Below are 17,331 nucleotides of genomic sequence, written 5' to 3'. Positions count from 1 at the left end.
ATGGCTTAATATACTGCTTCCATCTGACACTAGAGCAACATCGTGCAGTTGTGCTTACTAACACTGATGGAATATTTAACCCATTTTGGGTCTGTGTGTTGAAAAAATAGTTAGACACACCGATTATCCCAAGATCTAGCAACAAATGTCAACTGTCCTTCTCATTCTTCCAACAAGACATATGTACGCAGTTTCAAAAACTGAACTGCACTTACAGCTCTCTACTGCTGCTGCAAACTGATGATACTTCTTCGTGGATGATCCACAGATCTTTTTTGAACAAAAAATTGAACAAATGTCTCAATTCAATTTTTTTTTCTTGGCCTGAAATCGTTTGGTACATTTTTTCATCAGTCCTTTGTAAGGGTAGCACTGTACCCATGACATAAGCTTCATAAGAGAGCCCTGAGAAGCCAGCAACACAGGCAACCAGAAAACATACATAACAACTGTGCTCTGTTAGACTAGTTTTGGCGTTATATAATTAATATTGTTATAATATATACATTAATATATTATATTATTGTATAATTAATATTATTTTCTCATGAAGCAAATAAGAAATATATTAATATTAATCAAAGTAATATATTTCTTATTTATACTAATATATTTCTTATTTTCTTCATGATATATATCATGAATAAGAAATATGGCAATATTAATTATATAACGCCCAAACTAGTCTATTTACCTGTAAAAGAAAAATATGCAAATCTGTTTATCTGCGACTGGATATATACCATTTATGATGCAAACTGTCAGCTATTTTGCATCTCTATCAAAAATTCTATATTAAATCTAGAAATTGTTTGTCATGATTTGAGAGTGACAAAATTCAAAATTATGATTGGCTTTGTGGTTATTAATTTTAGTCTTTGAAACTGGAGCCTATTTCCATGCAAACAACACCAGACTGTTAGGCTGATGTCTTCAGTGGCCTGTTGACGCCGTGCTTATTCTGTTTAACTAACAGACACAACCCAGTTTGCATCAGTTAACCAGGTAGTACTTTTATTCAATTAATGAAACTGTTTACATCCCACATTAAGCATTAATTAGTCTTCCATCACAGTTTCACACCAAAACATGGACACTTCGTCATCACCGTTACATCATTACATTTACAACCCAAAGCTGCGAGAGAGAGAGAGAGAGAGAGAGAGAGAGAGAGAGAGAGAGAGAGAGAGAGAGAGAACTTCACATACTGTGTCGTTAGAGTTAATCAAAGATGGCCACATTGCACATAAATATATTCCATTAAATAGCCTAAAGCAGAGACCACTTCAACATCCGCGCACGTGTGTGTGCGTGCGTGTGTGGCTGTGTGTGTACGTATCCTGTTCTCCTCGAAAGGAACAACTTTTTCGCACTCTGTTGACAAACTAGCAGTGGCATAAAGCTCATTTGCTCAGTGGCAGCGTACAGACCTGGTAGAACATAACTGTGATATGCCCACGCAGATCCCGCCCACCGAGGAGGTCCGACTCATCAGACCGGGTCAAGAGAAACCAAAAGAAGAGGGAGCCAGACACACCTCCGCGACACTGGATCCGCTGGATGCCTGCTGGGTGTCACACTGGATCCAACTTATTCACGAGCTCATCTGAGTCATTTGAACCTGTTTGAGCCCATAAACACTGTAATTTACATCTTCAATGATAGGGGAATGATGAATGACACATTTACAATAATTCCATTTGTTGACCCCGTAAATACATATATTTTGCTTTGAATGTGTTTTTTCTTCATTAAAATCTGGATTCAACCTTTTACAAAATAACATGGAATATGTTTTATGTTTTATGTATTATTATTATTATTATTATTATTATTATTATTATTATTATTATTATTATTATTATCATCATTATTTTGTCGAAGTCAAATATAAGGAGGAAATTCGGTTCAAACCTTACGTGGAACAAAACGGCAGAGAGAACTTTTGCTGACGAAAGATGGGGAGATATGAATCTTAAGTATGTTCTATCAGCAACTGCAACCAATAAGCAACATAACCTGAAACCACAGCAGCGTGAATGGAGCTATAGAACAATGCAACGTCCAGCCCAGGCATCAGAGAAATGGTGGTGACCGCTGTTACAGTTCATCCGAGCGTGTCATCATTGTCCCGTCACTCTCCTGTGGGACACGGCTGCAGGAGGAACCGAACAAGAGAAGCACTACTGTTTGAGTTCCAGAGCCCAGACGTGTTGAGGCCATCCTGTCCGCCCTTTACTCTTCTTATCGCCCGCTGACGAAGAGGACGAGGATGCTGAAGATGGGGTTGTTTTCGGGATTTCCACCTGCAGATACATCATATTTATTATTATGTATTATTATGCACATTAACCCAAGTGCACACGTCATAATAATTTTATAAAAGATAGATTGCCTTCGTCACCATGGAAATCCTTTAACTTTTCTATCTTATTTTTTTTTTTATTTAAAAAAAACGCAATCCCAATAAATTTTCAACATGTAGTGTTCACAGTTGATGCTGAACGAACCATTCAGCCTTCAATTAATTGGATATCATATATTCATATTTAGCCACTGTACATGAGAGTGCATCTGTGGTTCTTCATATCCATTGTATTTATTATAGTTTAATGACAATGTATTGATGATGATGAGGATGATGATGATAAATATAATATATAATATATAAAGACTGATTGAATTGCATTGTGTGGACAGAGCAACAAAGCTTCAGTGAATCCCTGTGTGACAGCCATGGCTGGGACTGTTGTCGCTCCTGTGAGTGTTGTGTTTGATGCCACACTGACCTCACCTCAGATATTCCAACATCGTTAAATGTACAACCCCGATCCAAAACAGATGAACCGCTGCGTAATAAATAAAATAAAAATTAAAAAATTAAAAATCGCAGTCTTTTGCAAACGAGCATTGTTTACCGGCAGCAGCTCTATACACTGTTCCTGAGTGCTTCTATTCTCCACAGTCATGTGCTGTGCAGTGTGGCTTCATACCTTCAACCTGTTACTAATGGACCTCCACCTCCAGCACTGCACAATTTTCCTTCAGTCTTTGTTGCCCCTGTCCCATCTTGTAAGAGAAGTGTTGCCAGCATCAAATTCAGAATAAACATTAAAACAACTCTATGAGGTTGATGAGGTCAGCCTTACTTGTAATGTTTTCAACTGTGTATATGTAGAAAGGATTAGCACATTATCCCGCTCTGGGATCTCCAGGATTTAGCCCAGTGCCGATCATTTTTCACCACCCTCAAACTTAAGTCACACGAGACAACGTGGTGTGGATTAATTTCTGCAAATACAACCATTACCAATTCTGAAGGGGTAAACCTCTTCTTCGGTTCGGTAAAGGCATGATAATACACCAGCGACCGACCGGCGACCAACCAACTGACTGACCGACAGGCCGTACATCTATCCATACACAACGCAGTGAGGGTTGATCATCTCAAACACCGTTTATAGGCAAAAGCATCAGTAAGTTAAAGCTCTGAAAAATCTCTGTTAGATTTTGTTTTTTAATGTAATTTTCTCGCTGTTACTTAAAGCAGTGTTAAAGTTTTATATTCTCTCCCCACGCCGAGATTTGTTTTTACTTGTCAGTATGCAGCAATTTACACATTTAAATTGTCGTGGTATTAGAGATTAATATTAACCAATTAAAGAAAAAAAAAAAAACAACCAAAGAAAAAGCTACGAGTTTAATAACAGGGAGCTTAGCAACTGTACACGTTGGTGCGTCGCCATTATTTAAGATCAAACAGTTGAATTCAGGTCGAGTGTTGCTTCAAACGTGTCTGGAAGGTGTGATAACAGGAGGAGCAAGAGGAGCTCTACAGCAGACATCCGGTCCATCCGAACCTTTTCACTGAGCAGTGGGCTTCTGTATCAAAGTTTCTTCCCGCAGCCGCCTCATCGGCCGGAACAAGTCTCTTCTTTTGTCACTCATATAATCTGATAATAATATAATTATAGGTTATATATAATGTCAGTCTTATAATAATAACAACCCAAGGGGAAATGACAACAACAACAACAACAACAATATTAAGGGCTTAAATAATTACATTAATCTAATTTAAAAATATTTAAAAAAAAATGTAATCACACAAATTTGCAGCTGAACTTTTATACATAATAAAAAAAAAAAACCTGAACACCTCTAATTTGACATGTTGCCATAAGCCTAATACAGTAGGTAATATATTACCACTTCACCACTTTAACAAAGAAACAGATATTTTATGTACAATTTTACATATGTGATGAATAGGCATTTTTTCCATTTTTGTATTCATGCAGACTTAATTGAAGGATATTTAAGGCTCTTGCAGCATACACCAGTTTCTCATCCCTGTCCTGTGTCATGACAGAGGTCCAGGCTGCAGTCTGCAGGCTCAACCAGTACAAGTACAACTGGTAGTGGTTTTACTTTCCAGGCAGGCTGCTCAAAGCAGCACTGGGGTGTGAAATTGCAGCTCTATCATACACATATCATCTCCATTAAGCTACAATTCCAAAACTGATGATTTCTGTCTCTGAAAAGTGGTCACTGACACAACATTAAAAATGTGTCTTGTAATTCATTCAGTAATATGCAGGTCTAGAAGCATTTCTATAACTTTCTATCCAAAACTGTTTCAAATCTACATTTACATTTGTAATGAGTTTTCTGCTGCAATATGATGCAATAATTTCAGAAAAGATTAAATGGAAAATCATGTACATGTTAATAATAAAAAAAACATGGCAGCCTAAAATGAATCAAACTGATAAAAAAATGTATTTATCTTGGATAAAATCCAAAGTATGCTGTTGCTGCTCCATGACACATAAACTGGATCACTGGATTGTTACATTGTAGGACAACAAACTAAAGAGAACCGTGTTGAACCAGCCTGTTTAAACCATGACTGCAATACCTGCAACAAATCTGACAAATTGAAAATAAAAATAACAATAATAATAATAATAATAATAATAATAATAATAATAATAATAATAATAATAATAATAATAATAAATGTACATCTTAATTATCCCTCAGACACACTAATATCAAAGTAAGGGAGAGTAGAAATAAATTATTATTATTAGGACTACCAGCTCCTATTAACATTACTGTTTGAAATATGAAAATAAAGCTGTCTGGTTTCAAACATGCCCCACACATTCTATAGGCAGCAAGTTAAGCAACTGAGATGAAATAATTACTCTATCCTATTACTTCAGTCTTTTCTGACCTGATCTGACTGGCTGTGGATTATTTTATTTTATACACTGCTGGACTAAAAGTCTATGTTAGCTCTGGATTATAAACAAAGTATTGGTAATAATATTGTCATTAATCATAAAACAAATGTGTATCAAAACAATCCGCAACAAGTTTTTGTCACAGTGTGTAAAATCAGTGTCATGATGCGTGATTCTTTTTGTATGCAGTACTACATAAAAAAAGACTGTAAATTGTATGTTTAGTGATAATAATATTGAAGATAAATCATCAGCAATCTTATATTACCGGCTACTGTGTTTGTAAGGTAGGTGTAGATTTATGCCAGTGGATCAGCTGGGATTGTTTGAATGAAAAAGGCGCGTAAAGACAGTGGAAATGAATTTAAATCTCTTGGATGGATCATTCAACAATGAATCCTTAGCAACTGTAAGACCCTGTAAAACTGCAGCCATAGGATATTGGCAGCATATGTAGACCTGGACCCAAAACTGTGTGGGTAAAATAACAGGCCGTATGGACTAAACCATCAAAAAAGTGTGCTAGGAATAATAGTGGTGGGTCTGCATGGCTGAACCTGGCCCCTCCTGTGGCTCCAAGCTGTCTGCATGGTTAGCAACCAATTTCCTGGCTCCACTGTTATAAAGACTGATCATTCCGACTATACCATGATTGTGTAAAGTCTTCTTGAGTAACTGATGCTTAAGGAGTCAAGTGTTCACTATAAGAATGTGTCAACACACTTGTATTTAACTTGGGACAACAGTGTCCTATGTTAGATTTTTCTTTTTTTTGCTGACTGTATTAGCTGATTATAATCTAATGTAAAATTACCTATAAAGCCTTTAAAATGAACTCTAACTATTTTAGGCCTCTTAGGTGTTTTGTCATATCATCTCTTGATGAGAATATTGTAGAAAATCAGCAATATTCATAGTTTCTTTGTGAGTCTCAGTCAAATAAGAGCTGCAAAGCTCCTGCAGAAAAGTTAGGCAATTTTTTCATAGCCTAGCATTTGGTCAATGAATAGAAAACAGCCGTTTATAACCCTGTGATGGTGTATCAGAATATTTTTTTTAAGACAAATGTAAATAGTCATGTCTGTTATGTCAGTCATTCGATGACAGAACACTGGAATGATTTTCAGCTTTATCTTGCAACAGCCGTCCCACTGAATCATCATAATGTTGTCCTTTCGAACTGTGGCGACAACCGTGTTTACATGATGTATATGGAAAATCAATGATGGCCAATGAGCCACAAGCTTAAGTCAGCGTGCAGGCTCCTGAGCGAGACATAGGCTTTAATACACAAAACAGCATTATTTCATCAGGCTTCAATATTTTTGTGTGTTCTTTCTTTATGAGAATTTAAGAAAAAAAAATCTAAAAAATCTAAATGCACTACAGAGCAGAAAGTAGAATTTAATTAGAATAAAATAAAGTTCGATTTAATGGATGATGCCTCTGTGCTGTGCAAAGCTGATCTGTAATCAAATGTTTTAATAAACCTAAATGATCCTTCATTTTTACCAACCCGACACGATTTCTATAGTAGGCTGTACAAGCTGATTTTACACCGCATTGTCTTTTTTCTGTTAACGGATTATTGAGTTATTCTTTCTAAAAGTAAGGTAAATGGCTCGTGTCAATAAGAACCATAACAAGAGCCATAATTGTTGATTTACTCCTTAAAGCAGAGTACAGAGGGGATATTGTGTCTGCAGTACTCACATTAGCCCAATCGGTGTGTGCTGAGTGAATCATTGAAATAAAGAGAGTGTTAACAGAATCACAATCTTTAAAAGAAACAAGTAATAATAATATTTTTAATCACCAGCACCTACGTGTCATCTTCTTGCAGAGACCTGGATTTAAGTTTCAACCATTTTCAGAAAGGGTGACTGAAGTGGGCCTAAACTCAGTTTACAGCCCGCTGTAGTCGGCTCGCCTGAATTAAACCGTACTTCAGTTTTCTCTCTTAATCTCTCCATCGCATTGGGTTTTTGAAGGCTAGCTGCCCAATCCACTGACCTCTCTCCTGTTTCAGGCCCGAGTCTACTGATGGGTAGAACAGGACATGTACTCCTTTATAGCCTATCGAATTGAAGATTTGGTAAAAGCCTTTCATTATTCCTCCACTGTCATTCTGATCGTTGTCTACTCTTGACCCTACAACATGTGCAGAGATGGAAGTGTAGCCCCTGTGTGAGGGGGTGTTAACGGGGCTCAGGTGTTCCTCATGTGGGTCAGCCTGGCCGACAGAACATACTGCTGGCTTGTGTCGTGATAAATGATAATGCATTGAGTCTAAAGTTTCAGATGTCCCATAGTCTCACGGGCTAGTGCAGACGTGTTCTTACCGCCTCTCTCTTCCGCCGCTCCTCCCGAGCCTCCGTCTTTTTCAGCTCGGCCTTGAAAGCCTGCGTGTCCCCGTGCTGTCCGTCCTTGTCCAGGATGTCCATCAGGTAGGAGATGTAGCTGGTGGCCAGCCGTAGCGTTTTGATCTTGGACAGTTTGGTGTCGGCCGGGACGTTGGGGATACACTCCCTCAGCTCCGCAAAGGCCGAATTGATGCTCTGGGTTCGCCGCCTCTCCTTACGGTTGGCTGTAGGTCTCCGCTTCACGGTTCGAGGATGTGTGTGGTGGTGGTGCATACCGACGGTTCCGTTCACCGAGATGGTGCCGGCCCCCGGAACCAAGCCGCCAGGTCCGTAGTGGTGGTGGTGGTGGTGATGATGAGGGGGGTCCAGGCCGCCGGTAGACCCGCCGCTGTTGCCATGGTACTCTGGGCTGTAGCCGGGCGCGAGGCTGTACTCGGTGGGAGACATATCCGCGTGACTTATCAGCCAGCTCGTGAAGTATGGAGGAGCTCCGGACTCCTCGTGACATCGACCGGCCGCCGCCGCGTGCAGGGAGTAGTGGTGGCTGTCGTGGTGGTGCATGACCGGGTGGTGAGGGAAGCCCGAGACCAGACTCATAGTGACACACACAAACACGCTGTCACATGCAGACACACTTTTTTCTTGCACGCGCTCACACGCACACCCTTCTCCAGATGCTGCAGAAGTAAAGGCGAGTCTACGGTTTAACGCTTCTTCAGACCAGATGTTTGCATCGTGAATAACTTCTCCACTGGCTTCTGCCACAAACAACCGACCGGTCCGCCCGTGGCTGTTGGTATTCCGTGCAACAGTAGACTAGACCCGGTCTAGTCCTGTCTGTAGCCTAATGGCCCTGCAGGCCGCTCAGTTCTGTCCTCCCTTTCTCAGACATCGTCTCTCTTCCTTTTCTTGTAAGTCACAGCAGTGATGCTCATTTCTGCTCATCTTCTTCAGAAACTCGAAGTAAGTGTGCCTCCTTTTCCCGCTGATTTCATGTCAGCTGTCAGCCTCAGAAGCTTTTGGCAAGGCAGGACCAGGTTGGGCAGGCACTGGATAAGCACTGGCTGGTTGGTTCTGTCTATTGTGTGTGTGTGCGTGTGTATGTGTGTGTGAGAGAGAGAGCGAGAGAGTGAGTGAGCGAGCGAGAGAGAGAGAGAGTATGCCTTTTACTACGTCATCTTTATTATAGGGGAGGAGAAACTGACTTTCCCTGTCAACCAATGGCGAGCCCCCACCCGCTCCTCCAGCCTCGTCTGTTTACTTCTCTTTAATGTCAATGAGCCTGCTAAGTAGACCTGCTGGCGCGGACACACACACACACACACACACACACACACACACACACACACACACACACACACACACACACACACACACACACACACACGTAATATTCATGTGCACGCATTTGCACAGCAAGCATGAACTTATTACGCCAAGAGTAAGTTGAGATGATCCCGTTCTTGTGTGTAGCATTTAGATCATATGGTAGAGCTGTAGGGCTGCCCGTGGCCCAAACTAGCCCTACATGTTACTTTTGAATATTTCTTTATGTAGGCCTATTTTTTAAATTAAACACAGTTATTATTAGTTATTCTGATGAACTGCATTGCTTTTCTGTTCTAAGTTGGATCATGCTCATATGACTGACATGTATATGCTGTGTGATGTTGTAAAGTGTCTATGTTGTAGCCTACACTTTGTTTGGAAATGATTCATTAGTCATTAGTCATTCATTTGGATCTTTATGTTAGCGCGGACGCAGGGTCATGCTGATCCGGTAATGAATCACATGGAAGCATTGCGGACTGTCTTTGAAAATATGATTTTTTATGAAAACATTTAAACACTAGCCAACTTTAGACATACACAATACATATACAATACATCTGGCCTTAAATCCATACATTTATTTAATAACTGACAAAATGAGGGTAATTTTTCCACTCAGATACCTGCAGATAGAGTGACAAATTGATCAGTTAGCTGTAGTCACAGTTGGCTGTAATTTCTAATCACTGAAAATCATATAAACATAATATAATTGTATGACAATCTCACAGATGTGATAATTGATATACATTTTTTTTGTATAAAAAATCCATTAGCATAATGCTAGCATAATCAATAGGTCTAACAACAGCATATACATCCTATTATTAAACAAGTACAAGTGTAATTTAATTATTACCAAACACCTTTGCAAAAATGAATTTTAACAATGTATTGTAACGTCAGTAGCGAAGTAACACAAATTATTTTTTTTCTTTTAGAGGCGTAGCTGTATAGACGCTATTAGAATTTGAATTGACCATTGCAGTCCTTTCAAAATATCCTGCTGGTTTTCTAGACGACCCACTTTCGGAAGAAATAATTTATGAGAACAAATTAAAGCTGGGAAAGCGTCGACTGCAGATAACCTCTAAGTGACGGGGGACATGGAGAAGCGCAAGGGTCCAAATACGAGACAGATAGCGTACCTTAATTATAGCGATAGTTGTCTTGCTGACAAAATAATAGGCAACAACCACGATAATAATAATAATAATAATAATAATAATAATAATAATAATAATAATAATAATAATAACACTTCTATAATAATAATAATAATAATAATAATAATAATAATAATAATAATAATAATAATGTGTTTGCGTTAAGGAGAGCCCTGTGATGTAGTTGTTTACTGCCTGCCTTGGAGGCGACATTCGATAGAAATATAAAGGCTGACTTACGGTTCAGCTGTACCTGGGTGCATCAGAAAACCGAGCTCCTGACCCGCTTCCCCCGGCTTCAACACCAGAAGTCCGTTGCTTTTCCAGAGCTGTATAGCGCTTTGAATATATCGCAACATGTTTTTCTTTTGGTTTTGTATGGAGCTGCAAAATAAACGAGATTGACCCCCTCTGTTAGGCCTATATCAATAATATTCAGGTTCATACGTACGTAACGTATTAAAAAACGTGCCCAAATGTGTGCAGATACACGTAGACTATGTCTACAGCTGTTCAGCGACCGGTACAGCCGAGAGGAGAAATCAATTGATAATTTAACAGCGTTAACTCAAAGTTGTGGTTGAAAATTGTCAAGGTGTAGAAACTAAACACATACTCTATATAAATAAATAATCCTATACACTTTTGCTCCTATGAATAAAGCTCCCCTACAACCCCAAATCCCCAAAAGTTGGGTCGCTGTGTAAAACATCAAATAGAACGTGATCATTTTCTCATCAGTTTTTGAAAGCCTTAGGTTCCACAGAACATATATGATTGAAATATAATGTTTTACCTTGCCAGTTTAATTGTTTGTTTGTTTGTTTGTTTTGTAAATATATGCGTATTAACAATTTGAAGCAGCAACATGTTTCAAATAAGTTAAGACAAAGACTGGGGGAGTTGTGGAATGCTCTATAAACACCTGTTTGTATCACTCAAAGGTAAACAGGCTCATTGGGTAAAGGTGATGATATCATGATTGGTAGAGAAAGGGACCCCCAAAGACTCAGACCTTAACGATCAACGATGAGGCCAGGTTTCCAAGAACTGCCCAGTAAGTTGTCAAGCACATGATTGGAAAAAGGTTTGAAAAAAAGGTTACTACGCCGGTGAGGTAGACTCCGTGAAACCCCTGGCGGTAAATTTGCTTGCAAATGATTGAATTTTGTTTTATTTACCTCTTGCAGCATCCAAACAATTTTTAAACTAGGTTATGAGAATAATTTACACTCCGTAAGCGTTTTATGTCATTACATTTGTTAAGCTGAAGAAAAAAAAAAAAACCAAGATGGCCTTTATCTAATTATATAACAAGTAATCTCAACAATATTGAGGCTGGCAGAAATCAGTCATTGTGATGGTTATTGATTTAATATTCTAATTTATTCCAACTCAAAAGTAAGGATAATTAAAAGTAAGTTGGTTTGGTAAAACCTTGGTCATTCTTTGGAGGCTAAGACAATTCAGTGATTTCAATGCTGACACCTTTAAGATCCCTGTAACTGTAAAACTCATTAGAACTAATATTTAAGGATGTTCATTATTGAGTCATCTAAGTTGTTGAATTAGAGATCAGTTCCACAGCTCCACTATGAATAATATTTGGAACTGAGGTAGAGGTAATACATGAGCTGTTGGGTTTGTTTTATGACATAGTTGTTATTTAGTGCTGTAAATGTAAATCCGATACAACGTCCTGAACACAACTCGCATGCTTCTCACCATAGGAACATTTTAGCAGCCTGGATGGAGGAAGTAGTATGTTGTGATGGGGGTCGTTGGTCAGATGAAGGACTATTCATTGTGGTGTCAACCCCCACTATTGGATTCTAAACATGTCAGCAACAGACATAAATCCCTGGAGAGGGAGATTTAGAGCTATGGAAAAACCTATATGAGTCTGACTTACACATATACATTTACTAGGGGAAAACACAGAAAAATACAGTTGCTTAGTTCAAGTTATAGACAGTAAGTGGGCTTGGGTGATGTGGTGGTTGGATGTGGTGGTTAGATGTGTCATGTGGGGCTTACTGGTCAGAGACAAGTTGTGAACACACTGAATCCAAAGAGTCAGGCAGTAGCCGGACAGCAGTAAGGATAAATCATCTTGCATGGCCACAAATTTCCATGAAACATTGGGGGGCGTGGAAAAGGCATGGACAACTCTATGGAGCCCCTTGACCAGCGACAGTACTAACATTTCCCCAAGGTGGCCAGTCTTAGTGTGTACTTAATACAAAAGTTACTTGCCTGCAGTTCTCGCTTTTTAGCTGGAGAATATAAAAAGGTTTGGCAAAGCATATCAATAATAAGTGCCAGTTGTATCAATTGGCTGTAAATATATCAAGAAAACATTTTAAGCTGAATTTTTTTGTCACTTGGAATCAGCAAACCCTATAAAATTGTTATGATGTACATTAAAACAATCAGTTACAGTTACATGTACATTGATTGTTACAGTTTTTACACATCCAGCAGACACAAAGCAAATTGAGCATTTGCAGTTTGTTTGTTGGTTTGTTTATTTGTCAGCAAGATTCAGTATCATCTGAATCCTGGGCTGATACAATAATTCCATTTCACTTTTGTTGACATTTTGTGACCGGGCATTTGGCAGTGCATGTCAGAATACATGCAATAATCAAGTAGATGGCAGCAAATTGCAGTGGTGAAAAAACACAGAAATATGATGACTCCATATCCCAATCCACATTATGTTCATGAAAAATTATAATTGATTATAAGCATATTAGTACTATTAGAGTGCAGATTGACGACATGTTATGAATAATGACAAACAAGACAAACAGGATATGTTTACAGGCACCTGTAGAAAAACGGCCAGTGGGATCAATTAAAGCACCTTTGTCTTTAGCAAAATGAACTGAATTTGTCGTGCCTGTGTCAACCTGTCATCACTAAGGTAGATGGTGTGTTGCAATTAAAGACACAACAACACACAGCCCACCTGAAACACTCATTGTATAAACAAATGCAGCAGGTATGAAAGAAATGCACTTTGAGATTAGCAGATCATAGACAAGTGGATTATTGACCTTGGTGGAGGTCTGTGTTCTCTTAGTGCACTGGCTCTTTAACTGCCAAGTATGCACTACTTTGTCCACTAGCTATTTGCGTCACTGCTGTCGGGTCCTGGGCAGGTAACATACAGAGCTTTTTTTTTTGTTAAAGTAAAAGCCTATTAGGGCAAAAAAAGATTGATTGATGAGACCTGAACCAGAAACACACTGCAAATACAGAAAAGTCAACCAAGCACAGAAAACACATACAGGAATTTAGTGGAATTAACTATTTAAAAAAATAATAATTAAGTAAATAGTAAGTAAATATAACCTACAAGTTTTATTTATTTGAAGTTAAATAAACGTCATTAAAAATTCTAGTTTATTTGTCTAGTTTCATTTTTCTACAGATTTCTTAAAAAGTTAATAAGTGAGCGCTAAATAAAGTCTTTTATTTCGTTAATGAGTTGGATGAATATACTATATTATCTCTTATTATATATTCAATCAACTGATTAAAACAAGCCTCTAAAGCGCCATAATTAGCATATTATCAGACTTGCCAGCATGCACTGTTAAAACTCTCAAGACCCTTTTCTTCAAAAGCTTAAGAAAATGCATATGATGGAAACCCTCTAATACAGTTTAAATTAATTTAAAAAGATGAAAACTTGGCAAACCGTGATGAAGATTGGAACTGAATTAATTCTACACTCTTGCACTTAAAATTTAGAAAACCTCTCTGGGAGCAGATCACATGTTCTCCTCAGATGAATGATGGAATATAGTAGCTGCAGCTGTAAGCTCTGAGAAAATATAACAGCGAATCAAATATGTTTGTAATGTTTGTGTGTATACTGAACCTAATGTCTTAGGTTGTTGAACATGTTTTAATTCACTTAACAATTGCTCTCACAAAAATAAGTCTCAAACGAAGGCTAATTGTATAACCAAAATTAAATTAGCTCACATATTGAAGAAAGCAGTTAAACTTGCATGTTAAATTTGAAGCAGTCCAACAAACATGCACAGACACCAGAAAACTGCTTAAACTTGAATTCATCCAACTTCAAAGACTTGTGTCACAAACCATGGCAACAACAGCACTGTTCCCCAGAAACACTTTGAATTGTCTCTTCCAGATACTTCTGTATGTACAATTTTGTGCTGTAACCTTTCCTGCCAGCACAGTACACGAGGCAGGTTTTCTTTCAGTGTATAGAGTGAACATATTCTCAGTAACAGATCTGTAATTAACTTGGCTAGAACACAACCAGTTGCACATGTTTATGTTTCCTGAATGAGTCGCTGATTTAATTATAAGATAACAAACATATGTTTACTGAAATTTGTATTTATGAGTGGAGATAACAAAACAGTGAAAATTAAACTTAGGTTACAAGGGTAAACTGAAGGTCAGAAATTGTCCTATATGACCATTTTTAAAGACAATGATTGGTTCAAAGAACTACCAGCAACCGAAAGATGGTTTAAATTAGTTTGTTGTTTGCAGGCTCTAATTGATGAGAAATGACTGTATTGGATTGGATTATTGCATTTTTTTTAGTAGTTTTGGATACCAAACCAAAAAGACAATAGGGGTTGTAGATTGGAGAAATGTTCAGGGAGGAAGGCATATGATTTATATTTGTTTAAGTGTTGAATGGGGTCACTCATTATGTGTGTGTGTGTGTGTGTGTGTGTGTGTGTGTGTGTGTGTGTGTGTGTGTGTGTGGGGGGGGGGGGGTGTGTGTGTGTGTGTGTGTGCACGTATGTGTGTGTGTGTGTGTGTTGGCCTGCTTTGTGTAATCCATCTATGTGAATGGGAGCTGTTGCAGTAATTTAGATCGGTTTGTGTCTCCTGATAATGATACATAATTAGACTGTAGGTCAGTCGGTCAGACTCCCCCCCCCCACCCACCCACCCACCCACCAAACACACACACACACACACACACACACACACACACACACACACACACACACACACACACACACACACACACACACACACACACACACACACACACACACACACACACACACACACAAAGTCCTCCTCCCCCATGTGCCCTCTCCTCTGATCTCAGCCATTCCTCCTCTGTATAAATAAACCTGACAAAGTAATGTGTGTGTGTGTGTGTGTGTGTGTGTGTGTGTGTGTGCGTGTGTGTGTGTGTGTGCGTGTGTGTGTGTCAGGCTGTGTGTGTGTGTGTGTCAGGCTGTGTGTGTGTGTGTGTGTGTCAGGCTGTGTGATGACGTGCAGGTACATTCCAGAGTAGCGGAAGTTTCTTTTCAGAATGAAGTGCTGTGGCTGCTGCCTGGACTCAATTGCATCTATATTGCAACTACATTCTGTCAAATACAATACATTCTGTCTTACCCAGAAAAAAGTTCTCTCCGTTATTTAATAATCTTTACTATGATGTTATGTTGCTGTGGGCTTATACAATATTTCAAAATAATAGTAGTTATATATATATATGTATTTTTTTCTCTTTTCTCCCCCATTTTCAGCGCCCCCCATGGGTGATGCCGCCCCCTAGCATTTGCCTGCACTGCCTATGCCCAGGGCCAGCTCCAGTGGCACTAATGCATGCCTTTTCTCTGAGGAGCTAATTAAGTTTTGTGATAATCACTGTTTCACAGTCATCCCCTGGGGACTAATTATTGAGATGTCCCTCATGACCAAAGTGCTGGTCAGTTGAACCAACATCACAATGTACAGCTACAGCCAATAATGTAAATAACTGTAATTATCATCACATTATTTTATTTAAATACACACACAAACAAACAAATAACTTAAGACCCATTTCATTGTTTGGTTTCTTGTCATGGAAGAAGAGAAGGAGACAAATTCTTCTGCAATCATTCCATTTTTCGGGATTTCCCCCCTATAAGTGCTTATTCAGTCAATTTATGTTTTATGGTTAAGCAGGTTAGGCCTTTGTAATGGTGTGTATGTTTGACGTCACTGCATTTTTGATTATTGTAGAATTTAATCTTTTTCTTGACCTGCAGAATTGTCTTACAGAACTCTGTATATAGATTCTATGAGTAATTTGTCATTTTGCCATTTGTCAAGTTCATTATTTAGTCTTGTTTTTTTACAGCTATAGAGACAATTGGTTCTAGTACAAAATAGAAGCTTTGAGCTAGATTTTGATAGCGATGTAGATTTTTATTGCATAGAAGTCTACGTACTGTATCTAGGTGATGCTGAGATTAAGGTTTGTGTATTTTTATGTACATCGTAATTTAGTAGGAACAATTATATGCATGAGCACAACCGATCACATCATGACAAGTGATTGTTCATTGTTTGTTGTCTTAGGAGATTAGTTTTATTCTAACAGCATGGCCACATACAAGCGTGCATGGCTACTGGAGACGGCCAGTTGGTCAGCAAAGATGGGTATATGGCAGAGGCAGAGACCATATGTTTGGCCATAAAAGTAGAAAAATAATGCTTTAGGAAAGGTAGATAAACAGTGTCAAGCTAGTTATAGAGGAAGAAGAAACAGTAACACAAGTAATTAACAACAGGGTTGTTCAGTAGTAGGAAGGAGGGAGATAAAGTAATGTTAATCAGTAACATCTTTATTGTAAAGTAATTAAATTACACCGATTACACACACACACACACACACACACACACACACACACACACAGGTGTGTGTGTGTGTGTGTGTTTAATGTGAAGTTTCTGACCATAATATCATCACCATCTTGTCAGTATAGGTTAGGTTTTTGTGTGCAAACTTGCTGAGTTGTATCATTACATCAGTGCTACCAAATTAAGATGTGCAGTTACTGTAGTATTTTGCTTTGCGTTATTTATTTTGTTTGTTTACGGAACCCTCTCTATCATTGATGCAGAAAAATCTGAGCAAGAATATTGTTTAATCTATAATCACTAGACTACAACTTTTACTTACATACATATGAACTCTGGTAAAATTTCTTCCAACCATAACTTTACTACTTTGGATTATGTTTTTTGCTTAATCCTGATTTCCTGAAGTCTTCACCTTTACACAGCTGGTTTTAGTATTACAGCTAAGAGAACGCTTATAAAAAAAAAAAAAAAAAAACCTGATTAATCTGTTAGTTTTCATTACAGATAATACGCAATCAATACAATGAATTTCACTTTTCATCTGGCCAAAAACGTAATTGATTTTGG

The 17,331-nt window shown here is 38.3% G+C and overlaps 1 protein-coding gene across 1 annotated transcript; it reads right to left on the bottom strand.

Annotated features, from left to right (window-relative positions):
- Positions 1 to 993: 993 nt before the first annotated feature.
- hand2 (heart and neural crest derivatives expressed 2) lies at positions 994 to 8,725 on the bottom strand. The gene is made up of 2 exons (XM_037114525.1): positions 7,595 to 8,725; positions 994 to 2,306 (listed from the first exon to the last, which is right to left on the bottom strand). Exons 1-2 carry the CDS (start codon positions 8,210 to 8,212, stop codon positions 2,184 to 2,186), a joined length of 741 nt encoding a protein of 246 aa, XP_036970420.1. The 5' UTR covers positions 8,213 to 8,725; the 3' UTR covers positions 994 to 2,183.
- Between the last annotated feature and the right edge of the window lie 8,606 nt (positions 8,726 to 17,331).

This window comes from Acanthopagrus latus, chromosome 1 (assembly GCF_904848185.1).
Source record: "Acanthopagrus latus isolate v.2019 chromosome 1, fAcaLat1.1, whole genome shotgun sequence".
NCBI lineage: Eukaryota > Metazoa > Chordata > Actinopteri > Spariformes > Sparidae > Acanthopagrus > Acanthopagrus latus.
The sequence above is the reverse complement of the archived record's forward strand: the minus strand, read 5'-3'. Positions and strand labels throughout refer to the sequence as shown.